Source organism: Rhinoderma darwinii, chromosome 9, assembly GCF_050947455.1.
Source record: "Rhinoderma darwinii isolate aRhiDar2 chromosome 9, aRhiDar2.hap1, whole genome shotgun sequence".
NCBI classification, from domain to species: domain Eukaryota; kingdom Metazoa; phylum Chordata; class Amphibia; order Anura; family Rhinodermatidae; genus Rhinoderma; species Rhinoderma darwinii.
The window spans coordinates 106,471,008-106,497,744 of NC_134695.1; the positions used below are offsets into that span (position 1 = coordinate 106,471,008).

At 45.0% G+C, this 26,737-nt stretch overlaps 1 protein-coding gene across 1 annotated transcript in view; it reads right to left on the reverse strand.

The window, feature by feature from the left end:
• Positions 1–7,301, reverse strand: part of SNX15 (sorting nexin 15) — a 47,810-nt gene extending 40,509 nt beyond the window's left edge. The window contains exon 1 of the mRNA XM_075837158.1: positions 7,136–7,301. Within this exon, the coding sequence (XP_075693273.1) occupies positions 7,136–7,234 (99 nt within the window). The 5' untranslated portion in view covers positions 7,235–7,301. The remainder of the gene's footprint in view (positions 1–7,135) is intronic.
• Between the last annotated feature and the right edge of the window lie 19,436 nt (positions 7,302–26,737).

The following is a 26,737-nucleotide window of genomic DNA, read 5'->3' on the forward strand; positions in this document are numbered from 1 at the left end:
AAAAAAAAAAAAAATCTATCCACCCCTCCGTTTGCAAATGTAATAAAGTATAATGTAGGCGTGTGTAATAACTTACCTGGTGCTGTATTTCAAAGGCCGCCGCTCCGTTCCGTGCCACCGTGGGGTCATGAGACCTGTATTCTGAAGGTAAGTATCTCAATGAATGTCTTTGAAACTCCTACCAAGGCTCTTATATGGCCTTTACCTACAGTTTCTATGGCATACTCTGTAGGATACAGGGTGTCAGAATAAATGTGACCCCACAATGGCACGTGAAACACAGCCCCAGCTAAGCGTACTACATTACATTTGCAAACAGGACAAAAAAAAAGTGGGAGTGCTTCCTTAACTTTTTGAAAAGGTATTCCCATGTCATAACTTTATGGCATATCGCTAGGATTTACCGTAACATAACGATCAGTGGTGGTTCACCCTCTGGGACCCCGACAAACAGAAGTATAGAGGAACTGATGTACCTTTGGCTTTTATCCAGCAGAGTGGCGCTACCAGCCACCCACAGTGCAGAGAAACAGTGACAGAACCTTCATTCTATGGATTGGTGGGGCCCTGCCAGTCAGACCCTCATCGATCAGTAGGTAATGGCATATACCAGTGATATGCCATCATGTACTATGGTAGGAAACCCGCTTTAAGCAGATCTTTCAAATGCCTGTAAGGGTATGTGCACACACACTAATTACGTCCGTTACATACGGACGTATTTCGGCCGCAAGTTCCGGACCGAACTCCGTGCAGGGAGCCGGGCTCCTAGCATCATACTTATGTACCACGCTAGGAGTCCCTGCCTCGCTGCCGGACAACTGTCCCATACTGTAATCATGTTTTCAGTACGGGACAGTTGTCCTGCAGCGAGGCAGGGACTCCTAGCATCGTACATAAGTATGATGCTAGGAGCCCGGCTCCCTGCACTGTGTTTGGTCCGGTACTTGCGGCCGAAATACGTCCGTATAATACGGACGTAATTAGTGTGTGTGCACATACCCTAATAGGTTTTAAAGAAACAGTAATCAAACGTCTGAAGGGGTTTTTTTTTTTTTTTTTTTTAAAAACCTGCCCTCACGTATGCAACCGTGGCAATCTGATCTACTAGGGAGACACTATAATCAAGTCGCTTATTTCTTGTAATGAAATAGCTGGATATAAAACTGCCCATATTGCGGTCTGTCTACAATCCCCATATAATAACGGAGATGTATTCATAAGGTCATGTGTTATTTGTCTTCTCCCTCCAGGCTGAACTTCAATGACGGCTCATGTGAGAGGATCAGCACAAAGACACAGCAACTACTAAGGAACGGAGCCCTGAGAGACACAAACGGAAACCATAGGTTTCGATGCTGACAGATCCGGTGCCAATGGTTTCCATTTGTATCCGTTGCGCAAGAGTTCCGTTGTTTTGACTGAATCAATAGCGTAGTCGACTACGCTATAGATTCTGTCAAAACAACGGAATCCTTGCGCAACGGAGACAAACCATTGGTTTTCGTTTGTGTCTCTCAGGGCTCCGTTCCTGCATTCCTTCGGAGCTGCCCAAGCGCAGATGTGAACGAAGCATTATTCTTAATTTCACATTCAGGATTACATAAATTCAAATAGAAAGATATTGCTTAAAGGGGTTTTCCTGCCAGTAAAAGTTGATAGCCTATTCTGAGGATAGGCCATCAATAGCTGATGGATCGGGGTCCGACTCCAGGGACCCCCACCGATCAGATGTTTTGAAGGTGCCGCACCTTCTCCTTCGTTTCTTCTTGCTCACTGTGAATCTTCGACCCTCATTTAGTGGTGATTTACAGGTATCGCAGGCTTTCCCCCCCATTTACTTCAATGCTCTAGTGTCTAAGGGTATATTTACATGCGTCGGTTTTTGTTGCGATTATTACAAAAAGTGGAGCAGTTTCGACAGGATTATGAAAACTTGAATCATGTAAACAACCCTAACACTGCATTGCCACGTACAATGCCCAGAAAGAATCTGCTCATGCTCGTCCTGAAAGAATAGGGACTACTGGAGTACGTAACCATAGGCGACTGCACTTTATGGTCAAAAATATTGGGTCACACCTCTTATTCATTGAATTCAGGTGTTTCATTCAGTTCTATTGCCACAGGTGTATAAAATCCAGCACCTAGCCATGTAGTCGACTGTACAAACATTTGTGAAAGAAAGGGTCGTTCTGAAGAGCTCACTGAATTCCAGCGTTGTAATATAATAGGATACCTCCATTGTAACATGTCAGTTTGTGAAATTCCTTCCCTCCTAGATATTCCACGATGAACTGTGAGTCGTATTATTGCAAAGTGGAAGCGTTTAGGAACCGCAGCGCCTCAGCCATGTGTGGAGACCACGTAAAGTTACAGATTGGAGTCACGGAGTGCTGAGGCGCATAGTGCATACAAGTCACCGGAGCTCGCTGACTCAAAAACTGCAGAGTTCCAAACCTCCTCTGGAATGAACACCCGCACATAAACCGTGCCTCGGGAGCTTCATGACATGGGTTTCCATGGCCGAGCAGCTGCATGCAAGTCTTACATCACCAAGCACAATGCCAAGCGGCGGATGGAGTGGTGTAAAGCCGCCGACACTGGACACATGTTCTGTGGAGTGATGAATCACGCTTTTCTATTAGGCAGTCTGATGGATGAGATTGGGTTTGATGAATGCCAGGAAAACATCACCATTGTGCTATGTGGTTGTTTTTAGGGGCTGGCCCATGCCCCTTAGCTCCAGTGAAGGGAAATCTTAATGCTTCAGCATACAAAGACATTTTGGACAATTGTAGCTTCCAACTTTGTTTTTTCCTTATTATAACTACATATTTTCGTGTCCTCTCCTCCAGAGACATGTTAGTCTCCCTTCCGGATTATCCATTTCAATAATGATTACTTATAATAAGAGAATTTTTATCCGTGCTGTATGCCGGTTTTCAGCGGCACTACAGCCTCACTATTTATTTTTTAAATGTATCATTTTTGTCATTTTCAACGTTTTAAGCGGTCTCCAATACCACACATGTATATATGTTTACATTCGCTACAAATATGTTATATTTTGCCTTTGTATCTTTTGATGACCTTTAACCTGTCTCTTTGGCGGTTTTTTCTGCCTTCTGTGTGTATAAATGTGCGTGAACCGCACAGTCTGTATTGGCCTGATAAAGACACCAGTCCGGTGTTGAAACGTGTAGCCTCTGACAATAAAGTCTTTACCTTGATGCCTGTCTAAGCCTCCATATCACTCATCGTTCACCATAAGCAGCGCCGGTGGTCCTATCTTTTCTCTCCATCAAGTTCCAACTTTGTGGGAACAGTTTGGGGTTCAAACCTTTTCCGTTAAAGCATGACTGTGCCCAGGGGCGTAGCTAAAGGCTCATGGGCCCCGATGCAAAGATTCTTCTTGGGCCCCCTCTCCAAACTTCTCATGGCCGACGGTACGCAGCTTTCGGCTGCATTGCTGGGTCTCCTAAGTGATCCAACAATGCAGCACTAGCAGCCGGAGCATCACGAAGGACTTAAAATGTCAGGGGAAATATCCCCAATACATATATATGTGTGTGTGTGTGTGTGTGTGTGTGTGTGTGTATGTGTATGTGTATATGTATATGTATATATACGGGGGTATATATATGGGGATGTGTATATATATATATATATATATATATATATATATATATATATATATAGGAAACAGCATATCTATAGCACTACGACCCTATAGCTATGGATAGGATTAAATACAGTGGCTGAGCAGACAGTATCACATGATAGGATTAGATACACAGCTCAGCAGACAGTATCACACATTATAGGATTAGATATAGGGCTCAGCAGACAGTATCACACATGATGGGATTAGATACACAGCTCAGCAGACAGTATCACACATAATAGGATTAGATATAGGGCCTGGATCGCTGACATTGTGGCTCCAGCGCTGGACCCAGGAAAGGGAAGAATAATAATTGTTTTGCTTTTTTATGTGTTACTAATTATTTTTGTGTGTTTGTGATTTTTTACAGGTTCGGTTGTTGGACTACTTCGGATTCGAGGACTACTTCGATGACAGCTTTTTTTTTTTATTCTCAATAAAATGGATAAAATATTTTTCCTATGTCTTTGTATTTTTCTAAGCTTTATTACTACCACCTTAGTAATGGCCGCCGGCTGATTGACAACGTCCATTACTAAGGCGAGACTTAATGTTAGACATGAAGAGGCTGACACTAACCCCCATTATTACCCCGGTACCCACCGCCACCGGGAAGAGCCAGGTACGATCCAGTACCAGGCCATCTGTAGTGATGGTTGGGCACTAGCGCAGCAATAGGCTGGTGTTATTAGGCTGGGAAAGGCCAAAAACAGTGGCCCTTCCCACCCTGGTAATGCTAACCTGCTGCTGCTATGTTGTATCTGTCTGGTTATGAAAATGGGGGAACCCCACATCGTTCTTACCAATTTTTTATTCATTTTTTTTAAAATTACGTTGGGTCCCCACATTTTTCATAACCAGCCAGATACAACACAGCGGCAGGAGCCTAGCATTACCAGGGCGGGAAGGGCCACTGTGCCTAATACCAGCCTGAAGCCGCCCCAGTGCCAAACCATCACTACAGATGGTCGGGTACTGGTTCGTACACGGCTCTTCCCGGCATCCCTGGTGGCGGTGGGTACCGGAGTAATAATCGGGGTTAGTGTTAGCCTCTGCACTGGCTAATACTAAGCCCCGCCTTAGTAATGGATGCTGTCAATCAGCCAGCAGCTATTAATAAGGCAGTAGTAATAAAGTTTAAAAAAAATACAAGGACATAAAAAAAATATTTTATTGAAATAAAAAAAATAAAAAGCCACACAACCCTCATTAACCATTGATAATAAAAAGAAGCCGTCATCGAACCAGTCCTCGAATCCGACATAGTCCAACGACCAAACCTGTAAAAAAAAAAACACATTAGTAAGGGCCTGTTCAGATCACCGCTGCACTTCCATCGGAGGTTTCCATCGGGTAACCCCTCAACGGAAAGGCAAACTGAAACCTCAGCTTCCGTTTCGTCACCAGTAGTCTCCATGATGACGGAAACGTTGCTAAATGTTTCCGTTTGTCACAGTTGTGACAGGGTACCGTTGTTTTGACGGAATCAATAGCACAGTCGACTGCGCTATTGGTTGTGTCAAGAACAACGGAAACCCTATCACAACGTTGACAAACGGAAACCTTTAGCAAAGTTTTCGTCACCATGGAGATCAATGGTGAGGGAAACGGAAGCTGAGGTTTCAGTTTGCCGTTCCGTTGAGGGGTTAACCCGACAGAAACCTCAAACGGAACCCCTCAACGGAAAGGCAACGCTATTGTGAACACAACCTTAGGCCCCATGCACACGAACGTAAAAACGCACGTAATCATGGACCGTAATTATGGGCCCATAGACTTCTATTGGCCACGGGTACCTCCCCGTATGCTTACAGGAAGGTGCCCGGGCCGTTAAAAAAATATAGAACATGTCCTATTTTAGGCCGTAATTACGGCACGGGCAGGCCCATAGAAGTCTATGGGGCTCCCGTAATTACGGGTGACTACGTGTGTGCACCCGTAATTACGGGTGCGTTGCTAGGCGACGTCAGTAAATAGTCACTGTCCAGGGTGCTGAAAGAGTTAAACAATCGGCAGTAACTGTTTCAGCGCCCTGGACAGTTGCTACCGATCACAATATAGATCAACCTGTAAAAAAAAAATAAAAAAAAAAGGACGTTCATACTTACCCAGAACTCCCTGCTTCTTCCTCCAGTCCGGCCTCCTGGGATGACGTTTCAGCCCATGTGACTGCTGCAGCCAATCACAGGCAGCAGCGGTCACATGGACCGCCGCGTCATCCAGGGAGGTCGGGCTGGATGTCGAGAGGGGCACCACTCTCTGCCTTGAGACTGAGTCTGTTTCATTTTTAACCATTTTTCCAATAAAAGTGGGAACAATCTTTCCCTTTTAAACTCCATTCAGCGCAGGATCATCTCTCCTTCTTTCTTGTACTACACGCCGCAGGCCGTCGCGGGGATCCGAGCGAGATATCTGGAGACGCAGAAACGGTGAGCTGGAGGTTTCCTCCCTTCTCTATACTGTCAAGTAATATTAACACACAGACAGTAATATTAATCTTACCCTCCTCTTCGGCCGCAGCGGAGGTCCTGACTCCATCCAGGGTCGGGATGCTGTACGCAGCGCATAGCGTTGTGGCGTAATGGGCTGCGCACATCGCTGTGACGTCAGGACCGTCGCTGCGCTCCGGAAGGAAGAATTTAGTTACGGTCAGCTACTATAGTAACGGGGGCCCGTGTAGTATATTACATAGGCCCCAGTTACTCGAGTAACTTTTCATTGATGTGGTGCCCGGGGCCACAGGCCCCGCTGGCTTCGGGGTCCGTTCGCAATTGCGACCCCTATAGTTACGCCACTGACTGTGCCCCAGTGAACACAGCAAGGTCCATAAAGACATGGTTGGAGAAGTTTCATGTGGAAGAAACTTGACTGGTCCGCACAGACGCATCCAAAATCTTGTAGAAACCCCCCAGAAGAGTGGACGCTGTTCTAGCAGCAAAAGGGGGTCCAATGCTATACTATTGCCTATTGATTTAGAATGGGATGTCATAAAAGCTCTTGTAGGTATAAGGTGTAGGTGTCCCAATACTTTTATCTATTTAGTGCATTTCCATACAATAATAGGATATGGGATACTTGGAGGGGGGATTTTTCTTGGGAATGAATCTATATCTTTATAACGCACATGTAACGGGCATAAAGTTCTATATGGTATCCGTGAAGATCAGATCTGAGCACCAGGGTTGGTCACAAGGTGAGTAATAAGCAGTGAAAACAAAACCCAAGATAAGTGTGGCAGGGGGCACTCCCAGTATACTCAGGAAGCTTCATATATACGCCCCCTCCCCCAATATTATGAAAGCACATTATATCTCCTGATTATTGACCAATGACCAGCAAATCAACGCGGACTACTGAGAAACACCATGCAGAAGAGATCTGATCAGTCATACATACCAGCACATACACAGAGGATCCTGACATCACATAGCTTTACATTGACAGCTATGATACTTAGATGCCACTTACTTCAGCAATGACCTTGTATTCTGTAAATCCCTTTGGATTAGTTCTGGTTTCGGTCACGTGATACCTCCGGTCATACTGATCCCGGACAGCCCGGGACATTATAGATCTACGTCGCTGTCACTTCTGCCCCTTTAAGAAAGCAAAGCCTCATGTGATGCAGGAGCGCATGCGCAATACATGCACAGTGCCAACCATCAGGGACTATTGCTCGCAAAGCGGAAGACAACCGTTGCCATCAATCAGGATATATATGCGCATGCGCGCATTTTATTTCCCGCAAATTAAATAAAAATACATCGGTTTCTGTGTCCAATTGGCGTTTACAACGCGCAGCGAAAAGCCAAAGCAGGAAGTTTTTATTTAATTCCAGCTACAATAATTTATGGGCGTGGCTTCAATATGGGAGGGGGCGTGTCGTAATAGAGAACTCCTATATAAGTAACTGAATAGAATGCTGTGTTAGGACATAACCCATAATACTAGATCCGGTTCTTGTCAGTTCTGCAGCTATTATAAATGAAATAGCGAATCAGTCCTATATAATGTCAATTATGCCTTCTATATATATATAATTTTTTGCTTTCATGTTGAATGGGGGAGCGGTGCAGTCGGCAAACTCGTTTTTAATGCTTTTTTTTTCTTCTTTCTTGAATACACATACCAGGATTGGATCCTACTTTACGTACTAAATAAATGGCGCCTGCACAGGAATATGAGACAGCCTATTGAACTTGTTCACACAGGGCAGATTTGCTGCAGATTTTGGATGCATTTTTTTTTAGCCAAAATCAGAATTGGATCCAGGAGAGCAGACCTATAAGGCTTTTCTTTATATATTTCTTCCGTTTAGGTTCTTTTCTTGGTTTTGACGTAAAAATACATACAAAACTGGAGCAGAAAATCTGCAGCGGAATCGCAAAAAATACCAAAAACACAAATAAGTGACAGAAATCCGCAGCAAAGTGTTTTTGCTGCACAAATTGCTGCGGAAACGGTAAATATTTAGTGTGAAGCATTGATTGTCGCAAACTTTATGTGCAACTGCGGATTTTCTGTGGTTTTACTGCGATTCTGCTGTGGAATCTCAGTTTTAAGCGCAACACAACTCACGTTGCGATTTTTAGTAGAAAATTTGTGCTCCCCTTTGAAGTCCAGGGCCCAAATAGGCAGCATCTCCGCACAGAATACGCAGCATAAATTGACATGCGGATTTGGAAGTCACCGCAGAACACTTTCCGCACAACTTTTCTGCGATTTATTTCCGCATTGTGGGCCTGAGACTTGCAAAATCTCATCCACTTTGCCGCTACTATGAATGGTGAGGAATTTCCGCAAACAATTCCGTTGTGTGGGAACGCAGCCTAAGCCGGTTTCACATGAGCATAATACGGTACATTTTTGCACCCATATTATGGCCGCAAATTCTAACCCAACCGTGGGTCTTATGACCTTATAGGGAATGTGTCGCGAATTCGATTTTTTAAAATTAAGTCAATTATTTTTCTTTTTTTTGGTGTATTTGTTTTTCTGCCACAAGGTGGGAAATATTGAAAATTAAAGGGGTTATGTGGGGAGCGAAAAGCATTAGCAGTGTATTTGCTGCAGTATGTGAGTACAGTCGCTAATATACATTCCGGTCCCCGTTGCGCTGATTATGAGATTTAATAAATTTGTATAGCGCTGGCGGGGGACCGGCAGTCTAGCTGCACAGTCTTCCTTCATGATGACACGACTCTTGACTCTTCGTCATGTGCCTGGCCCCGCTGTAATCTATGTAATCGATGTACTACTGTTAGTACATAGTACAGCACGCCCGGTCACATAAAGAGTTGTGTCGTCATGAAGAAAGACTGACGCTAGACTTCCAATCCCCCGGCAGCGATCTACTACAGTGAGTACACTACTAATACTATTCTTTCCCCACATATTTCCTGCAGCAAGGTGGGAAGTATTAAAAATTAAATAATAATTTGATGTTTCCCTATGTTGGCCACCAGTGGGAGCACAGCAAGGTGAATCAGGCAAAGCAACCTGACTCACCGTTGCTGTAAATGTGGGAGGGAGACTCTCCCTACTAGTCACCACACTCACTATTTTTGGCTACAAGCCTGGAGGAGGTGTCTTTAAATTGCCTAGCACCATGCAGCCCCATTTTATAAGTGACTATACAATGGTGGGACCTGCTGATCTACAGGACACACCAAAAGGCTAAGAACGATGATAGTCAAGAGGGAGACCCTGGGGTGGATGACTTTTCAGCTGACAGGTAGCAGAGTTACATGATGGGGAATTATTTTTTCATGTCGTGTAACTCTGCAACCTGTCAATAGAAAAATCATCCGCCAGAGGGAAAAATATTTCCCCATGGAGAAGTACAATGAAAGCGTCACCTAGTAATAAGACATGACAGTGAAAAATAATTCCCCATTATGTAACTCTGCTACCGGTCAACAAAATAATCATCCGCCAGGCGGAAAAACATTTTTCCCTGCGGTGGATGACTTTTCAGTTGACAGGTAGCAGAGTTACATGAAGGGGACTTATTTTTCATTGACCTCTAGTTTCCATTTCAGCGCAGGGGAGAAGAAAGAAGACAGAAGACTGCTGTGGTGAGTATAATATTTTTGTATTTTTCATATTACTAACTTTATTTTTTTTTGCTTTACAGATTTCGCTGGACCGTTTCGACTGTCGTAGATTCTGGGGAACTACTTCAATGATCTTCGGGTTTTTTCTAAATAAAATGGTCAAAAAGAGTGTTGTGTGGGGGAGTTTTTATTTCAGTATAAAAAAATATTTTCTAATGTTTTTTTTAATACTTTATTACTGCCTTAGTAATGGCCACTCTCTGTTTGACAATGTCCATTACTTATGCGGGGCTTAGTGTGAGCCAGTAAGAAGGCTAGCACTAACCCCCATTATTACCCCGGTACCCACCACCAGGAGTATCGGAAAGAGCCGGGTACGATCCAGTACCTGACCAACCGGAGTGATGGTCAGTCACTGGGGCGGCTGTAAGCAGGGCCAAAAACCGTGGCGCCTCCCACCCTTGCAATGCTAGGCTGCGTCTGCTTTATTGTATCTTTATTGTATCTGGCTGGTCATAAAAATGGGGGTGGGAGGGGACCCCACATGGTTTTCTTTAGTAGTTATTTCTTTCATTTTTTTTTAACGACGTGCGGTCCACCCTATTTTTTTTAAAGGTTTTTAGCTTTTCCCAGCCTCATAATACCAGCATGCGGCCTCCCCGGTAACCAACCATCAGTCCAGATGGTCGGGTACTGGAGTACTTGTGTAATTATAAACTTTTTCTAGTATTGTTATAGTAATGTAGTATTATAGTAATGTAGTATTATTATAGTAATGTAGTATTATTATAGTAATGTAGTATTGTTAGAGTAATGTAGTAGTATTATAGTAATGTAGTATTGTTATAGTAATGTAGTAGTATTAGGCCTCATTCACACAACAAGGTTTACCGGCCGGGTGCCGGCCGTTCATAAATCGGTCGGCACCCGGCTGCATTAGGAAAAATAGACCCCTAATGGGGCTATTCACACGACCGATTTTTTGACGGCCGGGAAAACCGGCCGTCAAAGAATGGGACATGCTTTATTTTCGGCCGGGTACCCGGCCGCCCGGCTCACATAGAAGTCTATGGGGCCGGGTAATACACGGCCATCACCGGAATGTGTCCCGAGTGATGGCCGGGTTTTCCGTGGCTTGCGCTCTATCTCCTCCTCCTCACAGCACAGAGTGCATGTGAGGAGGAGGAGTTGATGCCATTCGGACGAATGGCTGTACGCTGTACACTGTGTGGCAGGGCCGGGGTGTACAGCAGGTGGAAGGGAGCGCTGCGCTGGCTCCCTTCCCCTGCTTGTTTTAAAAGCGCCCTGGCCCAGCGACACCTTACATGGCGCCGCTAGCGGCTGCTACTGCTGTAGCGACGCCACTATAGCAGAGCAGGGAGGTATCTCCCTGCTCTGCTATGTGCTAGCCCCACTTTAGCTCCCTGAAGGAGCGGAATCCCCGTGTTTTCGGGGATTCCGCTCCTGGACAGAGCGCTTGATGTCTCTGTCCATATCTGGGCAGTGACATCAGGGGAAACTCCTGAAGCGGAATCCCCGAACACATGGTGATTCCCCTTCAGGAGTTGCCGCTGATGTCACTGTCCAGATCTGCCCGGCCCGGAACGGATGCAAAAATAATGCAAATCGGCCGGGAAAAATTGCAGATTTTACCGGCCGATACTCGGGCTCGGGCAGGACCCGGTCGTGTGAATCCCGCCTTATAGTAATGTACTAGTGTTATTATAGTAATGTAGTATTGTTATAGTATTGTATTATTATTATAGTAATGTAGTATTGTTATAGTATTGTATTATTATTATTATAGTAATGTAGTATTATTATAGTAATGTACTATTGTTATAGTAATGTAGTATTTTTATAGTAGTTCAAATTTGAAAGTAATGCGGCCTGTCAACTTCAGATTTTTTTTCTATATGTGGCCCTCTTATACGGCCGATTTTGAGACCCCTGGACTAGAGTGTAGGGAAAAAAAATAGGTTTGTTTTTTTTAATAAAGACCGGCAAGCGGTCAGGTCACTTCACCAGCGCTCCTCAGTCTGTTAGACACGCCCACAGTTAATGGATTGGCCAGAGCAGCTGTGGCCAATCCGAGAACAGTGTGCGTGTCTTAGACTCAGTCTAAGAAGCGCCGTAGGGGGAGCGGATGGCAGAGCAGGACAGGAGGGCACTGCAGCAGATCAGGTAAGTATTGCTACATGTTTAATGTAATGTGGTGTAGTGTTGGGTTGCACGATGCATCGATACGATTTCGATGCAGTGCACTCCTAAAATGTTCAATACCGTAAGCTGTGCGGCCGCACAGCTTAGTATTGTTATACATGAATGTAGTGAGCGGGGCTGCGGATGTGCACCGGCACTGAAGACAGAGAACATGGTGGGCGCACTGCAAAACACCCCCATGTTCTGTTTTCAGGGCCAGCCCTGCCGCTCATTAGTGCAGCGCCGGCAGCATCACTTCATGCTGACCGCGCACGCACACTTGTCTGTCAGGAGCGGGGCAATGGCTGTATTACATCTCATCTCTGCCGCTTTTCCCCTGAATGCTGCGATCAAAGCTGACCGCAGCATTCAAGGGGAAAATGCGATCGTGAAATTCCTGTGACCCGACTGAGGGACATACCATATATCACTACAAATTACAATATAAGGCTATATTCAGATGAACGTGTGTGAAATCAGCCGTTTTTCATGGTCCATTTGCACCTGTGCGGGACCCGTTTTCACAGATCCCTCATAGACTTGGGACTATTGAGGGATCCGTGAAAATGGACAAAAATAGGAAATTTTTTTACAGGCCCTTCACACGGTCCGTTAAAGCAATGACCATGTGAATAGCCCCATAGGAATACATGCAGCCATGTGACGGCCGTTAAAAAAAACGTCCTTCACACGGACAATAGACACGTTAGTCTGAATAAGCCCTAACTCATGTGAACGGGGTTTTAAAAACCCCATGCACGCGCACAGAACAAAAATCTGCATTGAATTTAGGACGTGGTGATGATTTTTAATGCTACATGTCAATTTATCTTGCGTTTCCGTTTGCGAATTGTTTCGGACTAGTTTAAAAAAATCTGCATCGCAAACGGAAACGCAAGATAAATTGACATGTAGCATATTTTCAAATACGCACCGCAGGTCAATTTTTATGCAGAAAATGCGACATGTAGATGAGATTTCTTGATCTCATTTACTTTGCTGGTCCTGTATTACACTGCGGATTTGGCACACGAAAATACCCGCGACAAATTTGCACGTAATAAGTATCATGTGCATTTGGCCTAACAGAGTTTTTTTTAACTCACCCTAAGGCCGCGTTCACACATGTTGGATTTGATACGGATTCCCATGACATGCCGATGACTGTGCATCCCATGCATATGAGGTTTCCGCAACCCAGTTCACATGCTACGAAAGATTTTCCATGTGTATCCGCACCATGAAAAGAAATCCACCACAGAAATAAGGAGCAAGCTACTTATTTTGCATGGAAAATCCGAGGATAAGCAACTTTGAATGACAATGGGACTAGGCCTTGTTCACAGTTTTTTGAAGACAGAAAAATGTGCCTCGAAATTCCTTCAGGCTTTCCCTTCCTCTCCATTAATGTCAATGGGTGGTCAGAGACAGAAATGCCCGAAGAAAGGGTATGTCGCTTCTTTTTACCGTGAGCGTTTTTTTCCGCTCGCGGGAAATAAAACGCCTTCGCCTCCCATTGAAATCAATAGGAGGCGATTTTGGAAGTTTTTTGCCTAGTTTCCAAGGCAAGAGATGCGGCAAAAAAAAAAACTCTGTGTGAACAGGGCCTTAATCTTGTGCAGATCTGCTACAAGCCTCAGATTTTTGCTGTTGAAAAACACATTGAACTTTAATGGCAGCGTAAGAACGGAGCATTAGTCCTCCTTACATCTTCACAAGCTCTTCCCCCTCCCTTAACCCCTTCCCGCCCAATCACGTACAGTAACATGATGAAAACTGGTGTCTTAACGCCTTTTCACGTTACTGTACGTGATGGAGATGGAGCTGGCTCAGGAGCTGAGCCAGCGACATCACCGCCGGGTGACAGCTGTATGTTACAGCTGTCACTCTAAGGTATCGGCCAGAACCGGAGCTAGCCTCCGATCCGGCCGATTAACCCCTCAGATGCTGCGTTCAATAGAGATCGCAGCATGTGAGGAGTTTTTAGCCACCGGCACCCCAGCAACGTGATCGCTGGGTTGCCGGTGGCTGCAAAGGCGATCGGAGGCCTAATACTTACCTCCCGGTCTGTCAGCAACGGAAGCCTCCTATGCCCCGCTCGGCGGTGGGGCCTAAAAGGCTTCCGGTACCATCGGCAAGATGGCGCCGGCTCAGCTTCCGGCTCAGAAGCTGTGCCGGCGTCATCAGCAGTGGGTGTCCGCTGTATGTTACAGCGGACACCCAGATCTATCGCCAGGAACCGGAGCTAGCTCCGATTCCTGGCATTAACCCCTTCGATGCAGCAATCCATTGTGATCGCTGCATCCTAGAGGATTGTAGCAAATCGGCAGCCTTGCCATGCGATTGCAAGGCTGGCGACTGCTACTATGGCAACAGGAGCCGTAACAATGGCCTCCTGTCTGCCATTACAGAAGCTGATTAGGCCCTGCCCAGAGGCGGAGCCTGATCGGCTTGCTGTCAGTGAACAACTGACAGTTCCAATACATTGCACTACATAGGTAGTGCAATGTATTAGAACATCAAACAAACAGTTGGACCTTCAAGTCCCCTAGTGGGACTAAAGAAAAGTGTAAAAAAAAAGTGTAAAAAAAGTAAAAATAAAAGTTGTAAAAAATACAATAAAAGTTTCAAGTAATAAAATAAAACACAATCTCCCCCTTTTTCCCTTTTCAAGTCATTTATTATTGAAAAAAATAATAAACCATACATATTTGGTATCGCTGCGACCGTAATGACCTAACCTATAAAAATATTATGTTATTTATCCAGCGCAGTGAATGCCGTAAAAAAAACAACTAAAAAACAATGCCAGAATTGCTGTTTTTTTGGTCACTTTGTCTTCCAAAAATTCAAATAAAAAGTGATCAAAAAGTCGCATGTATCCAAAAATGGTGCCTATAAAATCTATACCTTGTCTCACAAAAAACAAGCCCTCATACAGCTCCATCGACGAAAAAATGAAAAAGTTATGTCTCTCACAACATGGAGGACAGAAAAAATACATTCTCTTTCCAAAAGTAATTTTATTGTGCAAAAAGTTATAAAAAAGTTCTATAAATTAGGTATCGCCAAAATCGTACTGGCCCGCAGAATAAAGGTAACATGTAGTTTATAACGCATGTTGAACGCTCTATAAAAAAAAAACTAAAAAACTATGCCAGAATTGCTGTTTTTTTGTCACGTCGCCTCCCAAAAAAAGGATAACAAGTGATCAAAAAGTTGCATGTACCCCAATATGGTACCAATAACAACTACAGCTCGTCAAAAAAAACAGCCCTCATACCACTACGTCGATGAAAAAATAAAATGAGTTAAGTCTCCAATAAGTCAGGAAAGAAAAATATCCAGTTGCGCAGCCAGAGGGGAACATTTCTTCTGTTTCAAAAGGCGATGTATCAAGGTACTAAAATTAGGGAACCAGGAAGGGGAGGGCGCAAACATATCTGCTGGAAGCGAGGGCGCCCGTATTATACCAGGACAACACTTTCCTGGCAAAATTCCCCAAACTGCAAAGGTGCGGAGTGTGGACCAAAAGGGGGATAAGGATCATTTATCAGTGGGACACCGGCCTGTGCAGAAAGGATCGATCACAGCGTAACACACATCTATGGATTATTTTTTTTATTTTTTTTTACCTTATTATTATACTACCTGACTATACCCCTGGTATACTCTGCCCAGCTCATATATGCCCCACATTATAAATGGAAACAACAGTGATACTACAAACAAAACTATTACCAAGCAAAATCCACGCTCCAAAAGCCAAATGGCGCTCCCACCCATCTGAGCCCTACAGTGTGCCCAAACAGCTGTTTACTTCCACATATATGGCATCGCCATACCCGGGAGAACCCTTTTAACAATTTTTGTGTGTGTTCCCCAGTGGCACAAGCTGGGCACGACATATTTGCCACGGAATTGGCATATCTAGGGAAAAATTTTAATTTGCACCTTCCGCAGCGCAATCATTTATGGAAAAGACACGTGGGGTGAAAATGCTCACTACACCCCTTCATAAATGCCTTGAGGGGTGCAGTTTCCAAAATGGGGTCACTTGTCAGGGGTTTCTTTTATTATTTCACCTCAAAGCCTCTGCAATTTTGAACCAATACTTTATATGTCGCCAAATTAGGCCTCAATTTTACATGGTACGCTTTCACTCCTGAGCCCTGTCGAATGTCCAGGCAAAAGATTAGGGCCACATGTAGGGTGATTCTAAAACAGGGAAACACTGCATAATAATTAGAGAGCTGTCTTGTTATGGTGGCACAAGCCGGGCACCACATATTGGCGTATCTAAGAAAAAATTCCCATTTTCACTCTCCCACATCGTGTGCACACAAATTTCTGCAAAACACCTGTGGGGTTAACATGCTCACTACACCCCTAGGTGAACACCTTGAGGGTGTTGTTTCCAAAATGGGGTCACTTCTGGGAGGTTTTCACTGTTTTGGTCCCACAGGGACTTTGCAAATGCGACATAGCGACCAGAAACCAAATGCAGCAAAATCTGTACTCCAAAAGCAAATGGCGCTCTTTGCCTTCTGAGCCCTGCCGTGTGCCCAAACAGCAGTTTATGACCACGTGTGGGGTATTGCCGTACTCCAGAGAAGTTGCTTTACAAATGTTGGGGTTCTTTTTTTTCTTTATTTGTTGAGAAAATGAAAAATTTGGAGTTAAAGCTACGCTTTATTGAAGAAAAAGTATTTTTTTTATTTTCACTGCCCAATTCTAATAAAATCTATGAAACAGATGTACTGTATTCCTCAAGGGGTGTAGTTTTCTCAATGGAGTCACTTTTTTGGCATTTTCACAGTTTTGGTCCCTTAGGGGCTTTGCCAATCAGACCTGGCCTCCACAAACTATTCCTGCTAAATTTGAGCTCCAAAAGCCAAATGGCGCTCTTTCCCTTCTAAGCCCTGCCGTGTGTCCAAACAGCCGTTTATTACCACATGTGGGGTATTGTTTTACTCAGGAGAAACTGCTTTACAAATGTTGCAGTGCTTTTTCTCCTTTAGTCCTTGTGGAAATTAGAAAAAATTTGCTAAACATACATTTTCTTTGAAAGAATGTAGATTTTCATTTTTTACGGCCTACTTCCAATAATTTCTGCAAAAAACCTGCGGGGTCAAAATGCTCACTATACCCCTAGATAATTTCCACAAGGGGTGTAGTTTCCCAAATGGGGTCACTTTTGGTGGATTTCCACTGTTTTGGCACCGCAAGAGCCTTTCAAACCTGACATGGTGCCTAAAATATTTTCTAATAAAAAGGAGGCCCAAAATCCACTAGGTGCTCCTTTGCTTCGGAGGCCGGTGCTTCAGTCCATTACCACACTAAGGCCACATGTGGGATATTTCTAAAAACTGCAGAATCTGGGCAATAAATATTGAGTTGTGTTTCTCTGGTTAAACCTTCTGTGTTACAAAAAAAAAATAGATTAAAAATTAATTTCTGCAAAAAAAAAATGAAATTTGAAAATGTCACCTCTATGTTTCTTTAATTCCTGTGAAATGTTTAAAGGGTTAAGAAACTTTCTAAATGCTGTTTTGAATACTTTGAGGGGTGAAGTTTTTAAAATGGGGTGATTTATGGGGGTTTCTAATATAGAAGGCCCTAAAAGCTGCTTCACAACTGAACTGGCCCCTGTAAAAATAGCCTTTTGACATTTTCTTGAAAATGTGAGAAATTGCTGCTAAAGTTCTAAGCCTTGTGATGTCATAGAAAAATAAAAGGATGTTCAAAAAACAATGCCAATATAAAGTAGACATATGGGGGATGTTAGTTAGCAAACATTTTGTGTGGTATATCGGCCTGTCTTACAAGCAGATACATTAAAATTTAGAAAAATGCTAATTTTTGCAATTTTTCACAAACTTTTGCTGTTTTTCACTAATAAATATTGAATTTATCGACCACATTTTTACACTATCATAAAGTACAATAAGTCACGAGAAAACAATCAGAATCGCTTTGATAGATAAAAGCATTCCCAAGTCATTACCACATAAAGTGACATATGTCAGATTTGAAAAAATGGGTCTGGTCCTGAAGGCCAAAATGAGCTTGGTCCTCAAGGGGTTAAGGCCCCTTCACATCATGTTGTTGCCCTAAGTTTATCGTGTATGTCAGGAAATCTCCTAACGTACAATATAAACAATGTAGACGATAATTCACAGGGCTCCATTATGTCCTTTTAGCCTACGGTGGGCTGGTAGACGTCGGTATACATTATTTTTGAAGTATGGAATAGCGCAGTAGACATTGCTATTCCATCCTGAGAGATACCACATAAAAACGTATACCGCTCCCCACATTAGTATGTGGACAGTGATGTCAGGAGATTCCCAATGCCGGAGTCCCCAGGCAGAGCATCACAAGTGCTCTGCCCATGGACTTTGTCCCTGGGAAAGCTCCTGACATCACTGTTTATATATGTAAAGTGACGTCAGGGGATTCTCCACGGCCGGAATCCCTGGCCAGAGTGTTGCAGACGCTCTGGCCATGTACTCAGACTTTGCAAAGCTTCTGACGTCACTTTACGTATATGGACATCAGGAACAGCGCCATAGTCCCTGGGCAGAGCGCTAGTAGAAGGCTCCAGCCCTAGGAAAACTCCAGACATCACTGCCATTCATGGACAGTGACTTCAGGAGTTTCCCCTGGGCCATTCCCCGGGCGACGTATCCCACTGTATGCCATACAGTGGGATACAATTTGGCTAAATAAATCCATGGAATTAACCGGTCACTGCCTACTCCATGGTTTTGTTCACTGTAATGGACATCAGCACCAAAATCAGTTAATGCGTATAACGCGCAAACGTGAGTGCCACACTTTCAGTTGATCACCCCCGGTAATGGAGAGGGGGGTACCCAGACATATTGGCTGTATGTGGCCCAGAAATTCCTGATGGCGGCCCTGTTGGTTAGTTTACATCACGTGGTGTCCGGTTACCTAAATTCATTGGCCTACTTTTAAAAGTAGGCCAATGAACTGAGGTAGCCTGGGACCATGTGATATAAGTGAACCAATGACAGATAAGAGCTGTCACTGCTTAGTTAACTGTCACAGACCCAGGAAGGCAAGTATGATAATCGTTTTGCTTTTTTACTTATTAATGTTACATATTTTTATTTATTTTTTACACGTTTGGCCATTGGACTACGTCGGATTCGAGGACTACTTTGATGATGGCATTTTTATTTTCAATAAATTGGTTAACAAAGGTTGTGTAGGGGGTCTTATTTCAATAAAATATTTTTTCTGTGTCTATTTTTTTTTAAACTATATTACTACTGCCTTAGTAATGGTGACTGTCTGATAGATAGTGTAAAGGATCTGCCAGGCACAACTTCTGTGTATACGCCCATAGGTAATCAGTCTGCACCTGAGTCTGTCTCTGAGACTGACTCCATCTTCCACCACTCAGGATGGCAGGCTTAGGAGTGGGAGAACCTATCGCAGCCTGGCCAGACGGAGCTAGCTCCCGCCCTCTGTCTATTTATACCTGCCTTTCCTGTTCCTCCTTTGCTTGTGATTCTTCTCGTGTGGTTTCCTGGCCCAGCTACAGCTTCTAACTATTTTGATCCTGCTCCATACTGACCCTGGCTTACTGACTACTCTCCTGCTCTGCGTTTGGTACCTCGTGCACTCCTGGTTTGACTCGGCTCGTTCACTACTCTTGTTGCTCACGGTGTTGCCGTGGGCAACTGCCCCTTTCCCTTTGTGTTCCCTTGTCTGTTTGTCTCGTGCACTTACTGAGCGTAGGGACCGCCGCCCAGTTGTACCCCGTCGCCTAGGGCGGATCGTTGCAAGTAGTCAGGGACAGAGTGGCGGGTAGATTAGGGCTCACTTATCCGTTTCCCTACCTCCATCATTACAGATAGCATCCATTACTAAGGCGGGGCTTAGTGTTAGCTGTTGCAGAGGCTGCAGGGGTGCCGGGAAGAGCCAGGTATACTGGTTATGAAAAACGGGGGGGGGGGGGGGGGGACTCCACAACGTTTTTTAAAAATAAATAAATGAAAAAACAACTTGGGTTCCCCCTGTTTCTTAACCAGCTTCATACAATAATGCAGCTGTAGCCTAGCATTACCAGGGTGGGAAGGGCCATTGTTTTTGGGCTTTCCCAGGCTAATAAAACCAGTCTGCATCCGCCCCAGTACCCAACCATCACTTCAGATGGTCGGGTACTGTATTGTACCCGGCTCTTCCTAGCACCCCTGGTGGCTGTGGGTATTGGGATAATAATAGGGGGTTAGTGTTAGCTTCTTAACCGGCTAACACTAAGCCCAGCCTTAGTAATGGACGCAGTCTTTCCAACAGCTGCCATTACTAAGGCAGTAGTAATGAAGTTAAAAAAAACACCTTCACAGAAAAAATATTTTGTAGAAATAAAACCCCCCTGCAACACTCATTAGCCATTTTATTGAAAATAAAAACGCCGTCATCCAAGTAGTCCTCGAATCCGATGTAGCCCAACAACCGAACCTATAAAAAACACACAAAAAAACACATTAGTAACACTAATAACTAAAAAAGCTAAACGATTATTATACTTACCTTCCTGGGTCTGTGATCCTGTGTCACTTACAAGGCTTAGTAAACTAAGCAGTGACAGCTCTAAGCTGTCATTGGTTAGTTTACATCACATAGTCCCATGTTACCTCCGTTCATTGGCCAACTTTTAAAAGTAGGATGATGTACTGAGGTAACCGGGAGGGTGTTTTTTGCTCCAGTCGCGAAGGGGGGGGGGGGGGGGCCCTGCAGGAGTGTTGCTTTTTTTTCTAAAAAAATAATAAACTGACCTGATCAATATTGTGCCCCAGTGTTCATGTGGGGGACAGGTGAGGGAATGTTAATGGAGTAGCACTGAGCATTTCTTTTAGGGTATGTCCACACATAGCGTAAACACTGTGGATTTTACGCAACGGATTACATTGCGAAAAATCCGCAGCATAATACAGTAGGAGTAAAGTGGATGATATTTGAACAAATCTCATCTACATGCTGCGTAAATAACCCACCAAAAAAACTTTCATAACTTGACCTGCGGTGCGTTTTTTTAATCCGCAGCATGTCAATTTATGTTGTGGAATCGCTGGTTTTCTGTTGCAGGTTTTCCCTATTAAATTCAATGGGTCAGTAAAACCCGCAACAATTAGCACATGTTGCGATTTTTGCAGTGGAAAAGCTGCGTTATCAGGGACGTGAGTCCTAAATGTGCCTAGGGCAGCACCGACTCTAAATACGGCCCTAGATACAGCTCTAGTGAAATGAGCTCCAAAGAATTCTGGGGAATTAATGTTCTGGCCCAAATAGGCTAAGTGTATGGCCTGTTTAATCCACTGTGCTATTGTCGGTCTGCTAGCTGCCGAACCTCTATTTGGACCCTGGAACTGAATAATGAGATTCTCTGAAGACCTCCAGTCCTTTGTGATCTTTAGGTAGTGGACTAAAGACCTCCTCACGTCTGAACAATTAAACTCCTGCTCCTTTAGATTTTTTGGGGAGTCACAAAAGGAGGGAAGAATAATTTCTTGGTCTTGATGAAATGGGGAAATTACGTTTGGCAAGAAACTTGGTAAGGTCTTCATAATTACCCTATCCTCCAACACCAAAGTGTAAGGAGGGAAGGCCGAGAGGGCTTGAATTTCGCTTACTGTCCAGACAGTAGTAACAGCTAGTAAAAAGGTTATCTTTAGAGTGAGAAATTTTATGGACAGGGAGTCTAAAGGTTCAAAGAGTAAACCCATCATGGCAGTAATGACTAAGTTTAAGTCCCAGGGTGGGACTGAAGATCTTATTTGAGGTGTTATCCTGGAGGCCACAATCAGGAACCTTCTAATCCAGGGGCGTTCTGCCAACCTGGAATCATAGAAGGAGCTTAGGGCAGAGATCTGTACCTTTAATGTACTAGGCTTGAGGTTCTTTTCTTGCCCTGCCTGGAGAAAGTCTAATATCAGGGGTATATCTGGATCTGTTAATGGACCTGTAAAAGGTTTGCCAGCACAGGTTCTGTGTCGACGCCCCGGGTTCCGTACTCTCCTGGTTTGACTCGGTTCGTTCACTCTACCTGTTGCTCGCGGTGTTGCCGTGGGCAACTGCCCCAACTTCCCCTTTGCTTCTGTGTGCCCTTGTCTTGTGTTGTCTTTCTTGCACCTATTGAGCGTAGGGACCATTGCCCAGTTGTACGCCGTTGCTTAGGACGGGCCGTGCAAGTAGGCAGGGACTGAGTTGCGGGTAGACTAGGGCTCACCTGTCCGTCTCCCTACCCCGATTCATTACAGGACCTATATCAATTCCTGTAAAGGTAAGAAAGGCTTTCCAGACCCTTAAATATATTTTAGCGGTAACCTGTTTCCTACTTGCCAATAAAGTAGAGATGACAGATTCTGAAATACCATCAAAGAGTATATTTTGCGCAAGGCGCGAGAACATGGGGAAATTATACTGGACGGTGCTAGGATCCAATTGCTCTCAGATCTATCCAGAATGACTTTGGATAAACGCAAAGCTTTACGTCCCTTGTTGGGGGTATTACGAGAACGGGAGATTCCCTATTCGTGGGGCCATCCATTTCAGCTCCAAGTTCGTAAAGATGGTGCCTTGTTGTTCGTCAGAGATCCGGACGATATACCTACCTTTTGTGCTGATCTCGACTTGCCGAAAGTCACGATTTTGGATTGGCCTTATGTTCTATCTCCTCCTCAACGCGCAAGTTTGCGCCAACGTGATCGCTCGTCTTGCTGAACCGGAGTGATTACCTGACTTGTGCTGCTCTTCTAATTCTCCCAAGCTGTCATGATGCGGGGTGTGGGCCCACTGGGCCGTACCGCGTAGCGGGATGGCAGCTGGCCAAACAGGTATAGTACAGAGTCTATAGTCCAGAAAGTGTACCTGTGGCAACTTGGACAGTAGCAAGGCAGGCTCGGCTGGGACCAGGCAGCAGGTAGACTTCAGGCGTAGAGTAGCAGAACAGGTGTGGAATACAGCAAAACACGACAACAGCTCAGCACGGCACTTGACCAGGATAGCACGGGATACAAGATACAGGAAAAGGGAACACTTGGAAACTGGAAGACACTAGGAGACCATTTGCAAGACAAACTTTGGGTAACGAACAACGCTCAGGCAAAGAACAAGAGAGCAGTGACCTTTTTATAGTCCAGTAGCATTCTGGGCTTGATTGCAGACTTCCTGCAATTATGCGCGCGTGCGCCCTCTGGGAGACAGTCTCAATACCAGGAAATGAGTGCCGGCACCTCACAGGGGGACGACGCTGCAGGGAACTCACATGTCCATGGTTGTCGAGGGGTAAGTCAGAACAACGGGCCGCGGCCATAGACGTTACACAAGCATTGTCCCTCATCGTACTGAGATCACATTATTGCCTGTTATATTGCTATAATAATTTTTCTTTATACTTCAATGCCTCTCATATGTGATTGACTATGATTTATGTATACTCTGAGAATGGTATCCTTTTTTACAAATTGCTTACATCCGCCGATGATTACTGTTCTACTTATAGCATCGGGTTACTGTCGTTCCTTTATGTTTACTCTGTCTATATTGTAGTAGACAGGGATGTATTCCTTTTTATGAGTTCTTGGCGTTGGCGGTATCTCGCCTTTAAAAGTTTGGAGGGTTATCTGACCTCACTGTTACATATGCTGAGAAGTTTCAACTGTTTCACTTAGAGGGCTGGAGTTTGTGTAGACCACTTCCTCGAGTCTTTCCTGACACTTCCTCACTTAGGGCATCGCTGGATATATTCCAGCATTGAAATAAGTTTTGTGTTTCCTCCTTGATTTAGAGTTCAGGGAGAGAGTGCTTACATAGCGCTGTGTTGATTTATATTCTGTGTGTTTTACTTTTATATTCTTGATTTACCTTTGTGTGCTTCCTATCTCCTCCCTTTCCCTGTCTATATGTTTTCTTGTCCTTTTGTTTTTCCCCTTGTTATACTGATGGCACAGTTTAAACTAGGCACCCTAAATGTTAGGTGTCTTAAAATCCCGGAGAAACTATCTAAAATTCTTTATGGCATGCAAAAAGAGGGTGTACACCTTTTATTCTTACAAGAGACACATTTTAAGACAGGCCACATCCCTCTACTGAACAATCATTACGATCCTTCGTGACATCACAGCACAAACCCTTTTATGAAATCCAAGGGAGTTAGTTGTAACGTCCGTGGTCGCTGACCACAAACTCCTTCCATCTAGTCGACGCCCTTCTCTCCAGAAATGTCTGCACATGCGGCCGTCCTGTTCCACAGTGACCACCAGGGTGCCATCATCCAGATGTTTCTCGAAACTTCTCGTCTGTTCTCTGTCGGTGCTGGTGAACTCTGGTTCCAGAGATGTTCCAAGGACAAGTCTATGGTATGTGGCTATTACTCTAAGCTCTTCTCTTCCGCATAACGCAACTGCTCGATTGGGGATTGAGTGTTACTGGCCCATCAAATTGGCTCTGGAGGAGTGGAGACATCTATTAGAGAGCGCAGTTCATCCTATCTTGATATTTACAGACCACAAGAACCTCACTTATCTCCAGACGGCCCAACGACTGAATCCTCATCAGGCCAGGTGGTCGCTGTTCTTTGCCTGGTTCCAGTTTGAGCTCCACTACCGTCCGGCAGACAAGAATGTGAGAGCCGATGCCTTGTCCAGGTCATTCGAGACAGAGGACACTATGGAATCTCCACAGAGTATCATTAACCCATCCTGCATCATCCCTGTCAACCCTCTGCAAGTTAGAGACATTTCCCCGGGAAGGACTTTTGTGCATCTGGCGGACAGAAGAAGAATCCTCCGCTGGGGACACAGTTCCAAATTGTCAGGTTACGATTGCTCGCCAGTTCTGGTGGCCCACGCTGCCCAAAGACATCATGGACTTTGTCTCCTCCTGCATGGTGTGCGCAGCAAATAAGGTTGCCCACTCCAAACCGGCAGGCCTGCTCCAGCCGTTTCCTGTGCCCAATACCCCTGTCAACATATTGCTATGGACTTTGTCACGGACCTGCCTCTCTCTGCTGGTTGCAGTACGGTCTGGGTGGTGATGGACCGATTCTCAAAAATGGCTCATTTAGTTCCACTGACTACCGTCCGCTTCCCGACTGGCCAATATCTTCGTCTAACACATCTTTCGTCTGCACGGCTTGCCTCTACATATTGTGTCGGATCGGTGTGAAGTTGGACTTTTCCTCTGCCTACCATCCCCAGTCCAATGATCAAGTCGGTCAAGTCGAGAGAATAAACCAGATTATGGAGAACTATCTACGACACTTTATCTCCAGGCAGCATAAAGACTGGGTGCAGCTGCTTCCTTGGGCTGAGTTCTCCTACAACAACCTAGTGAGTCCACCGCTAAGAGTCCATTCTTCCTTGTCTATGGCCAACACCCTCGTTTACCTCTTCCTGTTTCCACTACGTCCCAGATGCCTGCAGCTAAATCTGCATTCAGGGACTTTCTACAGATCTGGCAGCAGACTCGATCTTCTATTCTGCTGGCGGTCGACCACATGAAGAGAAGGGCAGACACAAGAAGACGAGAGCCTCCCAAGTTCCCTCCAGGTACTAAGGTCTGGCTGTCCTCTAGGATATCCGGCTGAGGGTGCCATCATACAACTTTGCTCCCAGGTTCCTTGGACCCTTCGAGATTTTGCAACAAATCAACCCTGTTTCCTACAAGCTTCGGCTGCCTCCTACCCTCAAGATCCCCAACTCCTTCCATGTCTCCTTGCTGAAGCCAGTGATCTTGAAACGCTACTCCGAGACTTCCACTCCTGCAGTGGCTCCCAGCGGTTCATCAGAGCCTTTTGAGGTTAAGGAGATCCGGACACTAAAAAAGTAAGAGGAAGAACCTTTTATTTAGTAGATTGGAAGGGGTTTGGTCCAGAAGAGAGATCCTGGGAGCCAGAAGAGAATCTCAATTTTCCTACCCTCATTAAGAGGTTTCTCTCTCGTTCTGGTCCCAAGAGGAGGGGGCGTAAGAGGGGGGATACTGTAACATTCGTGGTCGCTGACCATGAACTCCTTCCGTCCAGTCGACGCCCTTCTCTCTCTGCACATGCGGCCGTCCTGTTCCACAGTGACCACCAGGGTGCGAGCTCAGTCCAGACTTAAGGAGCCAAAGCGCACACAGGTGGGAGATTGAGATGATTGCTCCCAGAGCACCCTGGGCTATAAGAAGGGCTGTGCCCCACCCTGCAATGCCTGAGCCTTTTTGTCTACCCTAGTCTGTCTAAGCAAATGGTCTCCCAGTGTTTCCCGTTCCTGCCACCTGTAACCTGTATCCCGTGCTATCATGGTCAAGTACCGTGTTGAGCTGAAGTTGTGCTGTGCTGTGTACCATGCCTGTCCTGCTACACCACGCCTGGAGCCTGCCTGCTGCCTAGTCCCAGACAAACCTGTCTTGCTACTGTCTGAGCTACCACAGGTACACTATACGAACTATAGACTGTGATCCGTGTCCTGTTGGTCAGCTGGGATACCGTCAATGCGGTACAGTCCAGTGGGTCCACGTACCCAACGTGACATCAGTATTGGCATCCACAGGTCACTTTCGCATAAAGTTCTGGAGACACGGTCTGACACAGAGGGGAGATATTTGTTTCTAAAGATAGCTGTACGTGATAAAACTTTTAACTTTTGCCAATTTTTATCTTCCTAACCAGGACCAGGCACGGGTTTGCAATTTGCAGGTTCTTTCTCAGGAAGCTGGAGCAGTTTGCGGAGGGTCTGGTGCTGGTGGGCGGAGACTTTAATCTTACGTTTGATTGCCAACTTGACACTTCCTC